The 20,612-nt window shown below is 42.4% G+C and overlaps 2 protein-coding genes across 2 annotated transcripts in view; one reads left to right on the top strand and one right to left on the bottom strand.

Moving 5' to 3' along the window:
- Positions 1-1,097: 1,097 nt before the first annotated feature.
- On the bottom strand, positions 1,098-16,042 carry PYM1 (PYM1 exon junction complex associated factor). Its single transcript, XM_007467756.1, has 3 exons — positions 15,997-16,042; positions 2,368-2,461; positions 1,098-2,034 (listed from the first exon to the last, which is right to left on the bottom strand). The coding sequence occupies exons 1-3, from the start codon at positions 16,028-16,030 to the stop codon at positions 1,551-1,553; spliced, it is 612 nt and encodes a 203-aa protein (XP_007467818.1). The 5' UTR covers positions 16,031-16,042; the 3' UTR covers positions 1,098-1,550.
- Positions 16,043-19,408: 3,366 nt separating this feature from the next.
- Positions 19,409-20,612, top strand: part of DGKA (diacylglycerol kinase alpha) — a 26,270-nt gene continuing 25,066 nt past the window's right edge. The window contains exon 1 of the mRNA XM_007467760.1: positions 19,409-19,590. The gene's annotated coding sequence lies outside the window, so the exon portion shown is untranslated. The remainder of the gene's footprint in view (positions 19,591-20,612) is intronic.

Genomic DNA, 20,612 nt, shown 5'->3' with positions numbered 1-20,612 from the left:
GCCTGCCAATGCAGGGGACACGGGTTCGTGCCCGGGTCTGGGAAGATCCCGCATGCCGCGGAGCGGCTGGGCCCGTGAGCCATGGCCGCTGGGCCTGCGCGTCCGGAGTCTGTGCTCCGCAGCGGCAGAGGCCGCAACAGTGAGAGGCCCATACACCGCAAAAAAAAAGAAGAAAAAAAAAAGACACCTTAATTAATATTTGAGGGTAACAAAAGTCTTCCCAGAGAAGATAACATTTAAGCAGAGATCCAAAGGCTAAGAGAGAGTTGATTAGGGAGAAGGGGACAGGAAGAGTATTCTAGACAGAGGGACCAGCAGGGGCAAAGGACTAAGGCTCAGAGAATATGGCTCATTCGATGAAAGGAAGGTTCAGTAGAGTTGAAGCAGTTTGACTAGAGTTAAAAGAATGGCAAGAAATGAGGCCAGATTGCGTGGGACCTTAAGAGTCAGTCTAAGAACTAAGGTTGACTTCTCCTCCGTGGGTTTCTATTCTGGCAGCTGGCTAGAAAGAAAGATTATGACAAGTGAAGGCGTGGAAATCAAAGTGTATGCGAAAATTAAGTGACAGCTCTTTTTGGCTGTAAATTCCTCTTCCTGTGTCACTAGTTTGCCCCACAATGCCATCTTGGGATGGCATCTGAGAAGGTAAAATTTCAAAAGAGCTGTCCCAGGAATTCCCTGGTGGTCCAGTGGTTAGGATTTGGCCCTTTCACTGCAGTGGCCCGGTTCAATCCCTGGTGGGAGAATTAAGATCCTGCAAGCCCTGCGATGCGGCCAAAAAAAAAAAAAAAAAAATTAAGTCAATGACCTTCAGAAGTAAACAGTAAGGGAGATACTAGGGCCCCATTGCTATGCAGCACAATAATGATGATACATGTAAATTAATATCAAATTAAATTTGTTCTAAGTTTCGTTTTATTATAACACTAATTTCTATTCACTGAAGTCTGAGCAAACGTGTACAGAAGTCAGTGTTGCTAATTTGGTGATACACATGATTTTTAAAAATCAAAAAGAACATTACTCCCAACACTTATCTTTCTGTGCCAAACAGAAGGGGATAAAACACCTACTAGAAGCTGAAGAGAGGCAAAACATGTTGTCTACTTGAGTTTATTCTGTTCTTTAAAAAAAAAAAAGAAAAGGTTAGGGATGGAGGGGGAAATAACCCATAAACACTGTGAACAGGAACCAAGACTCCAAGACTTGGGCGTACTCCCCCTACCCTCAACCTCAGTTCTCCAAGAGACTCCCACCCACCCAATTTTCTTTTAAACAAGACACCCAAATCAGCAGCAAAGGTACCTGGGATAGTCACTGAGATTTTGAACACTGGGAATGGGAGGGAGAAAAGTCCAAAATAACAGGAGTTGGGAAAAAAAGGGAAGGAATGAGGGCGAGGCTAGGCTCTGGAGGACGGAATTGGGCCATGAGAGGTGGAAGTGAGCCAGTACGGGGGTACCCCTCCTGACTGCTGCTGCCCACATTCCCCAGGACCCCAGAGAGCCCCATGGTTTGTTCTGCTGTCCATCCTCTATTCCCCAAAGGCCTCACAGGCCCAGCTCCAAGTCCTCTAGCTCCTCCTCCAACGCCCTCCTCCTCGCTAGCTTCTCCAGCTGCTCTTTGCTGGGCTGGCTGATTTCCCCAGCCTGGATCCGCTGCTGCAGCTCTTCCACCTGCCGAAGCTTCTTCTTCAGGTTCTTTATCTTCTTGGCCTTCTCAGCGGTGGCAGCTGAGTCAGCCTGGTCGGAGGCAGCTGCAGGCGCTGCCCGGGAGGCCTGTGGGGCACTGGGGACCTGGGCTGTCTCTCCCAAGGACACCTTCTCGAGAGTCCGGCTCAAGGCCTCCGCCTCCCCTTTCTCTTGCTGCTGCCGCCTCTTCTCCTTCCGCTTCAGGTTGCGTTTGGCTGTCTTGGAGAGGCCTGGTTCACCACCTTCCGGCCTCGATGGGGTGACCAGAGCAGTGGCCTCCGGGCTCAGGCCGGGGGGCAGTTCTGGTTTACTCTTGAAAAACTTCACATATTTGTTCTCATATCTGCGGGGAACAGTGTCAAAGAATCACTGACTTTTCGAGCCCTTTTCCTAACCTTGTCATTTATTTCACCCTTTTCACTCTCCTCCTTCCTTCCTCTGCCTCTGGTCCCTCCCCAACTTTCCTCTGCTCTGCAGGTTGTAGGATCCCTAGGTCCTAAAGCTCTGGATCTCTGAATGCTGTTTACAGGTTCTGCTGAACAGAGGCCATAGCAACAGGACTTGTCAGTCAGTTGGTTACTCATCCCTCACTCATCCCTGAATCCCAGCCCCCTCCTTCCCTTTCCTAGGATCCTGGGATCAGGAAAAGACTCCCTCCTCACGCCTAACCACGCACACTGGGACCTCCTCCTGGGGCACATAGCCTTCTTTCACCCTCCGCTGCTTTCGCCAGGTCCCGTCAGGTCGCTGTGTTGAGGCGATGTACTTGCCTGAAATGGGAGAATTAAATTGGAGAGTTACTCTTTCTAGTTTTCAAATAGCCCCCAAGGTGAAAGAATGCATGAATGCACACAGCATCCCCCAGCACCTTCCACTAAATGCATCCATTAAGGCATTCTTTTCTCATATCAACCTTCAATCCCACTCTCATTATTTACTGAGTGTCTATACACTGTATAATACACCATCCCTGCCCTCAGGGAGTTTCTACTTTTATAATCTAGTTGGCAAGACAGGGCAGGCATAGAAGTTGTTTAAAAAAAACAAAACAGCATGAGGACATCAAAGGACAGTACATGAATAAGAGGCTAAAAAGGGCAAAAACAAGAATCATAGGAAGGAAAAATGACCAGGGATGTAGAAAAGGGGAAGTTTTATTAAGGTGGATGGTGAAAAATAGGTCAACTTTCAGGAATCCATACTGTAGATATAAAAGCACCAGTACCCAGGCTATATGTAAAGATGTTTGCATTATAATAATGTTGCTGCATTATTTAAATTGGAAAAAAGCTGAAAGCAACTTGAATGACCATCAATAGATGAGTGACTAAATAGACGTGGGTCATCCACATGATGGAACACCGTGCCATTATGAAAAAGAATGTTAGATACAGATGTACTGACCTTGAATGGTATTCATGATATACTAAGTGAAAAAGCAAGTTGCAGAATAATGCGTAAAGATCCTCAAACTTTTTTCAGAATCCCCCATACGCTCTTATTTTGTAATATTATGCATTTCACTGTGCAATCTTTTTTAAAAAAATCACATCTGTTAATCTCATCAGAAAACTCTTTACTGAAAAGCTGTCACGCTCCCAGTGGCAGTTACAAATTTTCCAAAATTCTAATTTCCACTTGAAGGCTTGAATCTTATCCCTGGCAACAAACACTGAGAGTTGTTTTCCTTGAAATGACAGGCTCACTTCTTTCATTTTTCAGGAAAATGCCTATCAGGTACTCAGGTCTGAATTACTATAGTCTGTCAGTGGTTCTTTCAAGGAAAAATAGAGTTCCATGAAAAGGAAGCTTGTTTAGCTTACAACTCCAACAACTGCGCCAGTGCTTTTCCTTGAGACACCACTTCAGTGCGCAGCAGTGTTTCATGCTTACTTCCCATTTAATCACAGAGAACTCTAAAAAGATGTTTAATTTTCAGTTATAAGATGAATAAGTTCTGGGGGTATAAGGTACAGCATGGTGACTATCGTCAGCAAAACTGAACTGTACACTTGAAAGTTGCTATGAGAGTAGAGTTTCAGTGTTCTCACCATAAATCAATGAAATGGTAATTATGTGAGGTAAAGGATGTGTTAACTAACCTTATTGTGGTAAACCTTTCGCAATATATATGTGTATCAAATCATCACCTTGTACACCTATAACATTGTACACAATGTTAAATGTCAGTCATATCTCAATAAACCTGGAAAAATAAATAGATAAAAAGATGTGTATTAAAGAGCCAGGGTTTAATAAAATTAATCATTTTTATTGCATCATCAAGGATACTCTTAAGTGAAACTGGCATTATTTACTGCAAGCATGTGGCTGTGAAGAACACAATGACCAGTACGGTTTGGTGCCACCACCTTGATTAGTGCTAAGAGGCCAGCAGTTTTACCCACCATTGCTTTTGTACCCTCAGTGCAAATGTCAACCCAGTAAAAGGGCAAATAACATCTCAGTATATTATCAAAATAGTTATGCTTGCAGACCTTCTGATAGGGTCTTAGGGAATCCCCAAGGGTCCTGGACAACATTTTGAGAACCACTGGTGTAGAGGGTGCTCCCATTCTTTTTGGGGCAAGGAGCAGCACTTAGAGGTCCTGACAGTTTGTGTATAGGGGCAAAGAGAAAGGTGTGGAAGGACACATACCAAGATACCAAGACTTTAATGCTGGTTACCTTAAGAGGGATAACCTGGAAGAAGAGGTGGTAGAAACCATTAACCTTTAATAACATATTCTTAAAAAAAACACATATATATATTTATATCTTGTGTTAGTCTTGTTTTTCTTTTTTTTTATTATAACTTTTTTTTTAGTATAACTTGTTAAAAAAAAGGAAAAAGAAGAAAATAAAAAAGATTAACAAAATAAAAATAAAAAGTCCAGTCCAGAGCCTCCCACGGGGATTATACATTGTTACATGAATTGGGTTTTTGTTCAAAAGGCAAATATCATTAATAAATTAAAACTAAAACAAAAAATGTTAAAGAAAATGGGTAAGATTTGACAGGTAGAGGGGATGGGAGAAAGAACAAACATGTGCCAAGAAAGGCTTGGATGTGGAGATGGCCTGAGTATGTAAAGAACAGAAAACAGAGGAGTCCAGGAGAACCAGACAGTTCATGACGGGGAATAACATGAAGCTAGGTTGAAAATTAAAAATGGGGCCAGACCTTAGAAAGCTTAAAAACAAGGTCAAGGAATTTGGAATTTATCTGGTGAATAAAAGTGGGCCACTGAGAATACTGTTTGCCGAGCTGCAACAGTTGAGAGACAAGAGTAAAAATTCAAGAATGAAAAAACAGGGACTTCCCTGGTGGCCCAGTGGTTAAAAATCCACCTGCCAATGCAGGGGACACAGGTTCGAGCCCTGGTCCAGGGAGATCCCACATGCCATGGAGCAACTAAGCCCGTGCACCACAACTACTGAAGCCTGTCCACCTAGGGCCCGTGCTCTGCAACAAGAGAAGCCACCGCAATGCGAAGCCCGTGCGCTGCAATGAAGAGTAGCTCCCGCTCACCGCAACTAGAGAAAGCCCGCGCACAGCAACGAAGACCCAATGCAGCCAAAAAGAAATAAATAAAATAAGAAAATTTTTTAAAAAATCATCTTTCAAAAAATGACTGCAATAATCCTGGCATGAGAGACAGAACTGACTGAGAATGGAAAGGAAGAGAATGATGCCAGCCACGTTACAAAAGGATCAACCTCACTTGTTAATTCACTGACTGCGGTAAGTGTAAAGAGGTTAAAGCCAAAGACACTTCAACACACTTCGTTTTAGCAATGCCAATCTTGAAAATTTAGCATAAGGAAATAATTCCAACAGGAAAAAGCGAAAACAGAAAAAAGAAGAAAGGGACAGTAATCATGTGAAAACTATGGCATTATTTATAAATAGCTAAAAATTAAAAACAAACTTCACATCCAGTTATACAGGAGTGGTTTATAAGATAGCCATTAAAAATGACAAAAAATTTAATCATTAATATGATATAATGGAATATAAAACAAAGTTATATACGCTGTGATTTATTATTAAATGTTATGCATATTCATAAGTTTAGAAAAGAATGTGCAATACGAAAAGTTATGTTGGTGATTGGCTTATAAATAACTTTTCCTTTTAAAAATTCCAATTACTGTTGTTGCTATATTGTATGTTTTTAAAAATCTCATTTTGGGTTTCAAATCCAAGCGGCTTTGGAGAACGAGTACACAAAGGAGAGTGAAATTACTTTTGACCAGGTAAAGTAAAAATTTTATGGAGGACAAAGCATCTTTGTGATCTTTGGAAGATGAGCAGGATTTAGACAGGTGGACGGACGTAGGGGTGTGGTTATGAGGAAAGAGAAGAAAGGGAAGTATTTCAGGCAAACAAAGGGACAAATCAGACTACTCGTTCCCCTACTTAAAATTCTTCCTGGATTCCTGTTGCCCTCAGGGTATTTACATGGAGGATGGAACCACAAAGGCTTTCTTGACCCAGCTCTTGCTAGTCTCCAGCCTCTTCACACCCATTCACACTCTCTGCTCCAGCCACTGAAATAGTCACAAATCTCACCTGACTGTGTCTTTATTCTCTACGCCTTTTTGCTTTTAAAACAATCTTCCTTTGGCTTGGAATAGACTTTTCTTGATTCTTATCTTAGTTAATGCCTATTGGTCTTTAAAGGTCCAGTTCAAGTATAAACTCCTCAGTGAAGTCTTTCCTGACCTCACCAACCCAAACCAGTTTAGAAGTTGCCCTTTGCGCACCCACAGCACCTGTTGTGGCCTTTTATCATGATCTAATGTTTAAAATAATTGTTTGCTTGCTTAAGAGCAGAAACTTTGCCTTTGATCTTTGAAGCAAAGGGCCTGGTCCATGAAAGACTGTAATTAATTCAAATTAATGAATAAATAAAGTTAAGCATCATATTAGGGAATAGCAAGAATCCAGTATATTTTGGCAAAAAGCATATGTAATGGAAAAAGAGACTAGAGGTAAATTAGTCAGAATATGAAAGGTATCCAATCTCCTGAGTTTGGACTCAAGCTTCAGAAGGTGGGAGAACACTGAAGGCCATTAAGAGAGTGCAGATGATCTGCTCAAAGCATTGCTTTAAGAAGATTAACCTGAAAAATGTGTAACATAAACTAAAGGTAGAAAAAAATGAAAGCAATAGCTGCAATGTGAGAAGACTTGATTTAAATGGTCTCTATAAGTGTTGAAAAGAAAATGAAAGAGAAACTCATTATGAAGAATAAGTAGTCAGGATCTGAAGACTGCCAAGATTTGAATGAGAGAGAGGAAATCATTGTGCTACAGTGGATTTAATCTGGTGCTTTTCACATGTTTTCTCTTATTTTTCACAACATCCCTGTGGGCATGTAGAGCGTATAGTAATAACATTATTCACACATGGATTTTAAATGTTTATTGAGTACTTGCTGCTGTGGCAGACAATGTAACAGGAGCTAGGGATACAACAATGAATGAATAAAGCAAGCAAGGATCTTGCCTTCTTGGAGCATGCATTCTAATTAAAAAGAAAGGTAGACCAAAAAAAAAAAAAAAAAAAAGAAAGAAAGGTAGGGCTTCCTTGGTGGCGCAGTGGTTAAGAATCTGCCTGCCAATGCAGGGGACAAGGGTTCGAGCCCTGGTCTGGGAAGATCCCACATGCTGCAGAGCAACTAAGCCCGTGCGCCACAACTACTGAGCCTGCGCTCTAGAGCCTGCGAGCCACAACTACTGAGGCCCACGTGAAACAACTACTGAATCCCGTGTGCCTAGAGCCTGTGTGCTCTGTAAGAGAAGCCACTGCAATGAGAAGCCTGCAGACCGCAACGAAGAGTAGTCCCCACTCACTGCAACTAGAGAAAGCCCATGCACAGCAAGGAAGACCCAACGCAGCCAAAAATAAATAAATGTATTAAAAAAAAAAAGAGTCCATAGGAGAAGACAACTTTATGAAAGTAACTAATTCAATTCTAGACAGGCAGTGTTTTTACATGGAATTAAGGAGAAAGGGACAATGCTAGAAACATACATTTAAGTACACTGCAGAGATTACAGTTGAAGGCTTAAGACTAGTAAAGATGGCAAAGGCGTGGATGGACCTAGATCCTCTCATACAGAGTGAAGTAAGTCAGAAAGAGAAAAACAAGTATCGTATATTAACGTATATATGTGGAATCTAGAAAAATGGTATAGATGATCTTATCCGTAAAGCAGAAATAGAGACAGAGATGGAGAGAACAAACGTATGGAAAACAAGGGAGAAAGGGCGGGGTGGGTGGGATGAACTGGGAGATTGGGATTGACATATATACAATACTATGTATAAAATAGATGACTAATGAGAACCTACTGTATAGCACAGGGAACTCTACTCGGTGCTCTGTGGTGACCTAAATGGGAAGGAAATCCAAAAAAGAGGGGATATATGTATATATATGGCTGATTAACTTAGCTGTACAGCAGAAACTGACAGAGCAGTGTAAAGCAACTACACTCCAATAAAAAAATTAAATAAAACACAGCAAAAAAAAAAAAAATTATCATTTTCTACACTGAAACAGATACTGTATATTAGTAATAATACCAAGTAAGTAGAATTTTAACTTAATACAAGAGAAGTCTCTTAACTTGTCACTCAAAAAAAAAAATAAAAAAAAACAACAAAAAAAAAAAAAAAAAAAAGACTAGTAAAGATGGAGTGTGAGAAAAGATAGGGCAGAAGCTTCCTGAATGGCCATCCTAACTGGAAGCCCTCAGAGATACAAATAGCCCATTATCACAAAGGAATACCTATTTTATGTTATCTTGGTTTCAGTCTCTGGCCTTGATGGTATCCAAAGGTAAAGTCAAAAAGAAGGGAGAGGTTTGCTGATTCCTAACCCTAGAAATAAAAACCATGGGCAGAATACCATGATTTTCAGTAGCATCTTTGAGAGAACCAGAAACTAGAGGTTAGAGACTGCTACTATAAGAACTTTGTAAGCTTTGTTATTTCCCCACATCTGCTATTTTGTAATCCTCAATCTATTTCCTTAAACTGAAAAGGGCTTTGTTTTCAGGGGTGGCAGGAAGACAGTGAAGAGACAACACAGCAAGGCTTGAAAGAACTCCAAGGGGGTTAGGTGGAAGTGACTGTTAAAGGTGTGCTGAATCCCTGGGGCCTGTTTCAAAGTTAAGAAAGGAGATCTGGGTCACAGATCTGAGCCTGAGGATGACCTGAGGGCCAACAATTATAAGACTTAGATGTGGTTTCTTTTTTTTCTTTTTTTTTTATTAGTCATCCAGACATGGTTTCTAACATAGAGAAAATATTAAAAAGAAGATCCAATCTGGAGGAATGACCCTGGAAAAACAGTCATGATTATTTTCCTCAAAGAAGAAAAGGTGTCAGCAACACTAAGAAATAATCCTTAGAAAAAAAGGACCAGGACAGTACTATTCCATGGAGACCAAAAGAGTTTGAAGTAACGGCAGGTGATTAACAGTATTAAATATTACAGAGAGATTAAGGAAAAGCAGAACTGAGTAGGAAAAGGTTACTGATTTTGGAAATTTGGAAATCCCTAATTATGTTCAAGAATACAGCCTCAGACAAGTAGAGTGGTCAGAAGCCAGACTATAATTAAGTGCAATGAACGTTTATTGAAAGCCTCCTATGAGAAAAATACTATATGAAGTGCTACAGGGATTATCAAGATCAGTAAAATGGCCCCTACTTTCAAGAAATTTACAGTTTAAGTAAGGAAGAAGGTGGGCAAGTTAGGCAAACAAAGAATAAGACAAAAGTATAAATGTCTTAGGTATCCCTAAGAGACACTGACACACAACTAATAGAAGATTTCAAGAGAATAAATAACCACACCCCATTTGATGGGGGAAGGTGACTGGAAATTAGGAAAATCTCAGGGACTTGACCTCAAAGAGTAGGAAGCAGTAGTAATAATAACAACAGTAAATCAGTGGCTGATATTTTTGCAGGCAGAGAAAGGAAGGGAAAGGGCATTCTAAGAGGAATAACAACAAGCAAAATGATGGCAGTGTAAAACTCACAGTATGTTAAGAACAATTAGGAAAGAATGTTTATTAATGAGTGGGTACTTTACACCAGGAACTTTACATACACTACCTGACTGAATCTAGACAATAGGTAGATTATTATGATCTACAGCTGAGGAAACAGTCTTCAAGAGGTTGAAGATAAGTCCAAGATCACAAAGGCAGCATGTAGCTGCAGTCTGAACTCAGTCCTGACGCCAAAGCTTACATACCAGAACACTCCTATTCCACTATACTGCCCTATTATACTATACTGCCCAGTTTTACTAGAGGGTTTAGGCAGAGATATAGTATGTGATGATACTGTATTGAAAAGTGGTTTGTGCTCATATTAGAGAGGAGTATCTTGAATGTAAAAGTGAATGGTCCATATGTAAATTTGATAGTCAATTCCAAAAAGATAACAGCAGCTACCCTTTACTGAGTGCTTGCTTCATGCCAAGGACAGTACTCAGTGTTTTTGTGTGTGTATATATATATATATAAAATTTTTCTTTTTTAAGATTTTTTTGACATGGACCATTTTTAAAGTCTTTATTGAATTTGTTACAATATTGCTTCTGTTTTACGTTTTGGTTTTTTGGCTGCGAGGCATGTAGGATCTTAGCTCCCTGACCAGGGATTGAACCCGCATCCCCTGCATTGGAAGACGAAGTCTTAACCACTGGACTGCCGGGGAAGTCCCTGTTTATATATATTATTTCATTTTCACAACTCCATGAAGGATTATTCATTTCACAGATGATGAGAAATTTAATAATTTGCCCAAAGTTACAATGTCATTAAACTGCAATAGAATTCGAATCAAGGCTGTGGGTTCCAAAGGCTGTGCTTTTTACACCACTATTGTGTACTGTGTTATAAGTGAAGAAGAATACCAGAAAGTTCAACCTCACTAGTAATCCAAGGAAATACAAATTAAAACAATAAAATATCATTTTTACCTATCAAAGCAGTAGAATTTTTAAAGATCAGAATACCAGTGTAGTCCAAGAAGTGATGAAACCAGTATATTCATATACTGTCAATGGTAAAACCCTTCAGAAAGCAATCTGGGGGCTTCCCTGGTGGCGCAGTGGTTGAGAGTCCGCCTGCCGATGCAGGGGACACGGGTTCGTGCCCCGGTCCGGGAAGATCCCGCATGCTGTGAAGCGGCTGGGCCCGTGAGGCATGGCCGCTGAGCCTGTGCGTCCGGAGCCTGTGCTCCACAACGGGAGAGGCCACAACAGTGAGAGGCCCACGTACCGCAAAAAAAAAAAAAAAAAAAAGAAAGAAAGAAAGCAATCTGGCTAACTAAGAGAGAGTATAAGGTAGTCCTAACATACAGCAGCATTTCCTAAATATTGTTATGTAATAAAACACTACTTCTGTTAAGATATGTTACCCCCAAAAAATTGTTAAATAAGTTTGAGAAATTCTGGGTTAAACATAGGAAGAAAAATTTTGTTCTTATCAGCAAGACTTAAATGAGTTATGTTCTCGTTCATGTGAATATTCCAATGGAAATGTGGTTTACAGTGTTTCCCAAATTTATCTGACCACAGGAAGCTTATTTTTATTTTAGTTTTTTATTTTATAGCACATCTCACAGGACTACTAAGTGTTCTGAGAATCATACTTGGGGAAGTACAGCCATTCGGTATGATCCAAATTATGTTAAATAGATATGCTATATATATGCAGAGAAAGAAAAACTAAAAGGAAATGTAATTGTAGTTATCTTTGGGCTCTGCAATTACCAAATATGCATGGGACTTATATTTTATACTAGTTATGAAAATATTTTCTAAGTTTTCTACAATCAATATAAATTAATTTTATAATTACTTAAAAATAAATAAAAGTTTGTATCCTCCAATCCAGTAATTCAACTTTTGAGAAATCTGTCCTAACAAAATAACGCTAGGGCTTCCCTGGTGGCGCAGCGGTTGAGAGTCTGCCTGACAATGCAGGGGACACGGGTTCGAGCCCTGGTCTGGGAAGATCCCACATGCCGCGGAGCAACTAAGCCCGTGAGCCACAACTACTGAGCCTGTGCTCTAAAGCTCGTGAGCCACAACTACTGAGCCCACGTGCCGCAACTACTGAAGCCCATGCTCTGCAACAACAGAAGCCACTACAGTGAGAGGCTCACACACTGCAACAAAGAGTAGCCCCCACTCGCTGCAACTAGGGAAAGCCCGCGCACAGCAACGAAGACCCAATGCAGACAAAAATTAATTAATTAATTAATAATTTTAAAAAAAGAAAATAACCCTAAATGCAGGCAAAAATTTATGCACAAAAATATTCATAGAGTTCTTATAACAAAAATTGTGGAAATAATCTAGAAGTCCAATAACAGAAGAAAGGTAAGAGAGGGTGTATGCCCAAATAATAAAACACTCTGCCAGTATTTTAAAAGATGTTTTCAAAGAGTTTTTAATAGCAAGGAGAAATACTTATGTCGTGAGGTTAAATGAAAAGGCAACACATAAAAATGTAAATACCGTCAGATTAAAAAATGTTTTAAAAATGCACAGAAAAATAGAGATCAGAAGGGTATATGCCAAATTTAACAGTGGACAGATTATATTGAACAAAAATTAAATAATTAAATTTGTACTTAAGGAGCAGTAATCTGGTAACAGTGTGTCAAATGAACTGAAACAGAGAGAGAGAGACAGAGGTAGGACAACTCTTCAGGAGGTCACAGCAATATTTGCAGGATAAAGGAAACTAGAATTTTATCAGGCACTTAGATTGACTCAGGTACTCTGCTTGATACTTTACACATGTAATCTATTCTAATCCATAATCTTTATAACATTAATAATTACAGAACCATTTCTTGGGTACTTTCTATGTGCTAGACATGTACATTATTTCATTTAAATTTTAATTCTCACAATAATCCTATGTTGTAGGAGTTATTATTCCTATTTCATTGATGAGAAAACTAAAACCTGGATTCCCTAGGCTTAAAATTCCCAGGCCGTGTAGCTAACAAGCATTGAAGATGGGATAAGGGTAACAACAGCAGAAACAGAAAATGATACTTTGACAACTGGAGGGTGGGGGGTAGAAGAGGGAGTAAAAGACAAAACAACACCCCAGTTCATTTTGTTAATAACAAAAACACCTAGTGCTCTGATCTTGGTTTCCCACACCATTCTTAAGTAAAAGGAACAAGGGCTCCTTAGAGAAATAGCTGATTATAGGACTGGGCCAGGAAATATGCAAGATGAGCCTGGAGCAGCTTCTAGTGCCAGAAAGTAAGAAAGAGCTAACAAAACAAAACAAACAAACGAACAAAACCCTACACTGATGGGGATATGTCAAAGGGACACAGGGCCAACTAAAAGAGCTCCCAATGTTCAAAGCTGAAACATCTGAGCAATAAAATAAATAAAATAACCCGAAGTTCATATTGATACACATAAATGATTGAATAAATAAATGGCAGAGAAGAGACAAATCTGTGCAAAAGAATTTCAAATGATGTGTATAAATACTCCATCCTTAAGGAAGGTAGCATAACTCCCCACTCTTTAAGTGTGGGTTGTGAATAGTGACTTTCTTAAGAGTACAAAATGGAAAGGAGACGGGGAAAAAAGCAACTTTACAGTGGAGAAACTTTACAAACACTACCTCAGTCAGGAGATCACGGTAAATATCAAGAGTAAAAAAATCTTTGTGATACTATGTATCCTCAATACGATATGATGAAAACCTCACTTTACTTCTTTGGTCCTCCCCTAAAAAACACATAACCCCAGTCTAATCATGAGACAAACATCAAATTCCAATAGAGGGGCATCCTACAAAAATAACTGACCAATACTCCTCAAAACTGTTAAAGTCATCCAAAACAAGGAAAGTCTGAGAAACTATCACAGCCAATAGGAGTTTAAGGAGACATGATAACTAAACGTAATATGGGATCCTGGATGGGATCCTGGAACAGAAAAAAAATTAGGTAAAAACTAAGGAAATCTGAATAATGTATGGACCTTAGTTAATAACAATGTACGAATATCGGTTCATTAATTGCAATAACGATACCATACTAATGTAAGATGTTAATAACAGGGGAAACTGAGTTTAAGGTATATGGGAACTGTATCATTTTCTCAATTTTTCTATAAATCTAAAACTTCTAAAAAGTAAAGTCTGGGCTTCCCTGGTGGCGCAGTGGTTCAGAGTCCGCCTGCCGATGAAGGGGACATGGGTCCGTGCCCTGGTCCGGGAAGATCCCACATGCCGCGGAGCGGCTGGGCCTGTGAGGCATGGCCGCTGAGTCTGCGCGTCCGGAGCCTGTGCTCGCAACGGGAGAGACCACAACAGTGAGAGGCCCACGAACCGCAAACAAAAACAAAAACAAAAAAGTAGTCATGAAGATACTGGTAGACTCAATGAAATGGGAAAGGTCAAGGACCAGAGAACCTAAGGAGGGCAAAAAGCTGATTCTATGGGCATGTGGAAGTAAAAAAGGTGACTGGGTAAGGAAGCTAAAATAAGTGATGGGGAACACCTGAAGGGGGAAGCAGTGTCATAGGTGATGTCCTATGTAGTAGGATATGTAGTAGGTCCAGATTGTAGTGATTCTAATGTGTGGCTGGTTTGAAAATTCAAAGGAAAGTTAATGGTCTCATGCTGAGGAACTATACAATAAGAGTATTCCAAAGATGCTGAAGACACTGAGGATGAGTGGAGACACTGAGAAATAGAATAAAAGAAAAGAAAAAGATATGCTACATCAGGGTCCTTGTGGACAGTGAATGATGGCCCTGAGGTTTTAGAGAAAATGCTATAATTGCATGTCAATACCTTCCATGAGACTTACAGTGACAGTGGTAGATCAATGATCTGGAAGTAATAAGAGAAAGCAAAAAAAGCAGTGTGATTCCTTCTCTTCCACACAGTCACAGAGAACAGAAGATACCTCTTGGTGGGAGGGTAGGGTGAGATGTGATATCTGGATGTCCGTTAAATCAGTTTAAAGAAAATAATTAAGAATAAAGAGAAGTGTACTGGACAACGAGTAATATTTTCAAAGCACACATTAAAAGAAGCAAACTGAAAAAGTACCTACTATGTAGAAAGCAAGAGAAGCGGTTGTACCACTTTGAAAGGCGAGGTTGCAGAGAACTAGCAGAGACTTGGGTTGTCATTAGATACCATAGGAGAGGTGGGCTGAGATGTAAGTAACATGGAAAACAAGCAAAGCAAGAGGCATAAAAGGTACATTTTAAAACAGACCGCATGTACCAAAGCACACACACACTGTCACTTCTACAGAATACACATACACAATGAGGGCTACAAAAAACAGTAATACCTTGCCTTGCACAGCATTTTATAAATTGCTTTCACATATACTATCTTATTTGACTGTCACTGGGTAGATATGCACATTTTTCTGAAGGTGGGGAAATTAGGATGGGCTATAGCCAAAATGAAAATCTTGATTTTCAGTTTTCAAAACATAAACCTCACATACACAACAGATATTTCAGCATCTCAATCAGCCAGGTTGGAAAATCTTCTCTGATCAGAAGGCACAGTGGGTTCTGTAAACTTGTCACACGGCTTGAGAGGCCACTAGACACCTTCTTGTTCCTTCTACCACCTTAGATCCCTCAACTCCCATCACCATCGCCAGAGAAGGTACAGAAGGGTGGTGCCGTCAAGGAGAAAACTCTAGCTGAAAGTTGTATTAGGTTCCTCTTCCCTCCACACCTCTGTACCTCAGTGACCCAACAATGAAAATAAGGGAGAGTGGAAAAAAGAACTATGTACCAATGAGGAGATCTCCAACAGATATAGCTTCAAGAAAAATAATTTAAACGGGGCTGGGGTAGGGCAGAAAGCAGGTACACTGAGAGATGGGGGAGGGGAAGAGGGGGAGAGCAGGAATTGGAGGGAACTGAGAGTGGAGGAGCCCCCAAGCCTGAAAAACCCAAAAGAGATATGGCAGCTCCAACTTCTGGAGCTAAGGGCCCGTGAGGGTCCTGGAGCAAGGTCCAGCATTGAAGGACCCCACGGTTTGGGTGACCGGAAGCGAAGACCCCCAAACACGAGACCAGAAGGGGGCGCAGGTGACACCCCGTAGGAGAGAATGAATGGGGAAGGCGGTCCGGAGGGCGGGGCAAAGGAGGGGCCCCGGGATGGGCGGGGCACAGACCCCTTTCCAAGTCCGAACCCCTACCCCGAGAGCCCGGGGAGAAGCGGCTCCACATCTCCCGCACTCACCGCCGGTCTCATCAGTTACATAGGGAGTCGCCATCTTGAAAACGCAAACTACTTCCGGCGTGAGCGGGCTGGGGTCCCGCCCCCCTCCCCACCGGAAGTGGAGTCCTGTTCGTAGCAAGCCACCATTTTAGTCTTAAAGGAAGAGTGCACCATTTCGTGGACAGCAGTGAAGAAGGAGGAAGGGGGTAGAAGCTGAAGACTCTAAAAAATAAGAGCCGTGGGCTCTTTTACTGCCACTGATAGCATTAGTGAGCGCCTGCTGCGTATACAGCAGTTCTCTGGGCGCCGAGAGAAGTTGCGAGGCACAGCCCCTCTCCTCAAGGCATTCTTCGACTGTCTAGGACCTGCGGGAGAAAAGGGGGCAAGGCCCAACTGCATCCAGAAAGGGCGGGGGGCGGCTAATAAATGAGGAAAAGAAGAATATTCAGGCCCTGGCCTTCATCCAGGTGCCAGAGCAGCTTGGGGACATGGGACGGGACAGGCAAACTCCGGGAACGCACTGGGGCGCACCAATGTTGGGGGCGAACGCAAGACCCCAACTAACCCTCTCATAGAAGGTGGGGAGGTCGAAATCGCGTGCCGATTGCCCTTGGCCGCTCAGCTCAACCCTCTGGACGGAGACCCGAGAGAGGGGAGTGCAAGGCCGAAGGCGCTGCCGGTCGGTCACCTGTCCCCGCAGCCTCAGGGTTGCCGGCGGCTTCTACGGCTGAGGAGGCGCGGCGGGCCGGGCTGGGCGGGCAGCCGGGGCCTGGCCCTGCCCCTGGGGCGGCCCCAGGGACTCGGGCGGCGAAGTGACGACGGCCCAAGTCTGCTCTGGCCTTCGACCCGGGAGCCTCCTCGGGCTTCGCCCCAGGGTCAGAGGGCAAGGCGAAGGCTTCTGGGCGGACCCAGTCAGTATTCTAATTAACCTCGTCCAAGTCTCTGGGCGATGGTGATCGAAATCGGGGCAACGCGCCAATAATCTGAGCCGTACAGTCACTCCCTTTGCAGCCCTACCCTGCCCCGTGCCTCCCTATTCTTTAGAGGAACCCAAACGTTTTCCCTCCCCCGCTCTTTCATCAGCTCTTGTTCCTTCTGGGCTAAGTCCTGCTAAACTCGTTTCCCTCACAGCTTGGGAGGGGCCGGCTGCAAGTTCCTCTCCTCAGGTGTCTGCCCTGCCCTCTTCCCCCCCCCCCCCCCAATGTTGCTTTTTCCTCATCAACCCATTTACTTTCCTCCAAATCCCCCACTTTGGCTTAGGTTAATGTCCAACAGAACCAGTTAGTGACCACCTCCAACACTAGGCTGCATGTCCCACTTAAAAAACAAACAAACAAAAAACACAGAGCAATGGCTGACTAGGAACTTACTAAAGCTTTGAAATGAAGCTTCAGAAGTTTTATGGGGTCACAGCTTGGCTTCTCTTCCATACTCCACCTTCCTGAGTTCCACCAGAGGCCCAACTCAGAAGATCTCAAAAAGACTCATATAAAAACTGATTTGCATTCAATACACTCTCATTGCAAATGTTCTAACACTGCCACCCTTCATCCCTGTTCTTCTTTCACCAATTGTGCTTCAGCCCTGCTGGTCTAGTATCCTGTCCACAGCCTTGTTACTAAAGGTAAGAGTGAGCTGAAGCATCTAAAAACTAGAGGGATGTGTTGGTACTGACTGTACTACCTGAGGAGTACTAGTGGGCTAATCAAAGGACTTTTCTGCAAGAAGCAATCCTAAAGTGGCCCCTGTTGACCACCCTACCCTAGGCCCCCCACTATGCCTTCAGACATCCTGCCTCAGCTCTGGGGTTGACGGGAAGTGAAACTCAATTGTCTGCGTAGCAGACCTGCCTGGGACCCAGCCCTGAACCCCGGATGTGTCCCCCACCACCCTGAAGAGGAAGAGGGGAACGAAGAGGCTGGGGAGAACAAAGCTGTTGTTTTTTCCTTTCCCTTTGTTCATTGCGGTTTCTTTCTTTCTGATTTTTATGATGTGGTTGATTAAAGAAATGAGCACCTGGAACTGTAGGCATTAGACGCCTCCTCCTTAGATGTTTCTTGGCCTTTCTTCCTCCCACCCCCACCAATAACTGACTGGGGTATGATGGAGCACAGATCTGAAAGAAGATGCAAGCCTAGAGTATGACCGATTCCAACTTATTGCTTATTAGAGAGATCACCTCATGCCCCACTTTGAAGTCTCAAAAAATGTCTTAAAAGGAGCATCTTTAACTTCATGTAGGAACATAGCTGAGGATGACAGTGAAAAAACACAGGTCGTACATAGGGTGGTAGCACTGCAAGTGTTATTTGCAAGGAAAGCTGAGTGCCTTAAGGATTAGTATCATTCCAGGATTTCTAGATGAGGGGCTCAGGGGCAGAAAACTGATTGGAAGAGGAACTAGGGGACCTGTTCTTACTTATATTGTATGTTTGTTTAGGATGGCTTATACACATACCCACACAACCAAGCCACTGTTTGGTGCAGTCCTTAAGCTGGGCTATCTATGTCTTTGGCTGTCCTGCAGAACAAAGTACAGGACTTGGTGCGTAATAAACCTTCAAAAGTGCTTGGGGCTTCCCTGGTGGCACAGTGGTTAAAAATCCGCCTGCCAATGCAGGGAACACGGGTTCAAGCCCTGGTCCGGGAAGATCCCACATGCCGCAGAGCAACTAAGCCCAAGAGCCACAACTACTGAGCCCACGTGCTACAACTGAGCCCACGTGCCACAACTACTGAGCCCGCATGCCACAACTACTGAAGCCCACATGCCTAGAGCCTGGCTCCGCAACAAGAGAAGCCCCGGCTCGCCACAACTAGAGAAAACCCACACGCAGCAACCAAGACCCAATGCAGCCAAAAATAAATAAATAAATTTTTTTAAAAATTAAAAAAAAGTACTTATGATTTAATGACTGAGGAGGTCATGTAGGAAGGGGAGATGAAGGATGGGGAGTGTCCTTGTCTTTTTAAGATTAGAGGGGAGACAGGAGCAGAGAGACAGGTCCTCTCCAACCGCTGCCTCATATCTCCAGTTCAGATGCAACAACGATACTCCAAACCCTATTACTCAGCAGCTATATTTCTGATAAAAATGGAGGATTCTCTTCCAACAAGTCTGACAGTCAAGAACTGCTTAGACCTCTCTGTTTCCACTAGAGGGCCTCGTGTATTCATTCCTTCTCCTCTCCAACCTCCACCAAAAGTATGTATATATTACATTTGTGTTTGTATGTGTGTACACGTACAACATACACACAACACCCACATACACCCTTCCAATCAGAGCTCTCCCTCCCCCTCTCCACCACCAGGTGTATGAGGGAAGATTCCAGGAACTCAAGCCTTTGTTACTGTGCCCTACTTCAATGAAGGGTAGGAGGGGGTTAGACAGAGTTGAGGCGGGGCCAGGGAGCAGGATGCCTGGGTCTTCAGTTCCTAACAGTTAAGTCCCTAGGCCTCAGTCTCTCTCCCTTGCTCTACCAGCCTCACCACCATCCATGCTGCCCCAAGAGCCTTAACTACAAAGAGATTCCAGCCAGGAGAAGCTGAAAGGATCTCCTTTCACCCTGACTGTTGGCCGGGGCCTTCCACAGCACCTGCCAAGGCCAGCAGGTAAAGTGGGAGGGTTAGGGCATGGAGAAAGGGTGGATTCAGACCAGAATGGTTTTTTTTTTTTTTTTTTTTTTTTTTTTATGGTTTTTACATTAAAAAAAAATTTTTTTTTTACACCATATAAAAAGTCTAAAATATATACTATCTAGTCTTTTGAAGATAATTTGTCTACTCTTGCTGTAGAATTTTAACAAAAACCGGACTTTATGGAGAAGGATGACAGGTGAGTACTATATATATGTGAAAGGTAGTTTATGGAAAGCTTTGGGGTGTTAATATGAGAATGTAAAAAAAAATTTTTTTAAGAAAGGATTTTCATTGATATGGACATTTAAAAAACATTTCTGAGCACCTGCTTTGTGCCAGACACAGTGTAAGTTGCTTTCCCATATGACGTGTCATGTGGCCCTTGCAGATTTTTTCAGGAAGTGTTATTGTCTTTGATTTACACATGATAAAACTAATTCTCAGAAAGGCTGACCAGATCCCATAGCAAGTGGCAAAGCCAGAATTCTTGGACTTTCTGACTCTGTATCCTCTACATAGGGAGTGGATAGGCACGTAGGTAGTTGTTTGTTCCTATTTGCTTCTGCTTAAACACTGGAATGAATGATAACCAAACGAGGGGCCCATACCTCAGGGGGTCTTGCACTCAATAAAGAAAAGTTGAGGACTGTGGTTGCTTCGAATGTTCTTTAACATTTTTGTCATTAATTTAGGAAGCTTTTCCAACTATGCTAGAACTAGACAAGAACACATTCAATCTAATTTTTGTGCTAAGATTGGGAATCTCAATAAACTGAATCAAAGTATGTAGGATATAAAGTATAGGCACTAGTGTAGAAGGAGGTGTCCAGGATTGAAACCCCATAATTGTGTTTCCATCCCTCTCAAATCTGTAATAGAAGTCAATTTTTTTTTTTTTTTTTTTTTTTTGGGGTTGGGGGGCCTCTCCCGTCGCAGAGCACAGGCTCCGGACGCGCAGGCCCAGCGGCCATGGCTCACGGGCCCAGCCGCTCCGC

Source organism: Lipotes vexillifer, unplaced genomic scaffold (assembly GCF_000442215.2).
Source record: "Lipotes vexillifer unplaced genomic scaffold, Lipotes_vexillifer_v1.1 scaffold387, whole genome shotgun sequence".
NCBI classification, from domain to species: domain Eukaryota; kingdom Metazoa; phylum Chordata; class Mammalia; order Artiodactyla; family Lipotidae; genus Lipotes; species Lipotes vexillifer.
Note: the sequence above shows the minus strand (reverse complement) of the source record. Positions and strands in the feature narration are given on the sequence as shown.

Coding starts and splice junctions, on each gene's coding strand:
- PYM1 (XM_007467756.1), bottom strand. CDS start 16,030: ATGGCGACTCCCTATGTAACTGATGAGACCGGCG. Junction 2,462..15,996: donor TGTAACTGATGAGACCGGCG/GTGAGTGCGGGA, acceptor CTCCCATTTCAG/GCAAGTACATCGCCTCAACA. Junction 2,035..2,367: donor CCCCAGGAGGAGGTCCCAGT/GTGCGTGGTTAG, acceptor TGTTCCCCGCAG/ATATGAGAACAAATATGTGA.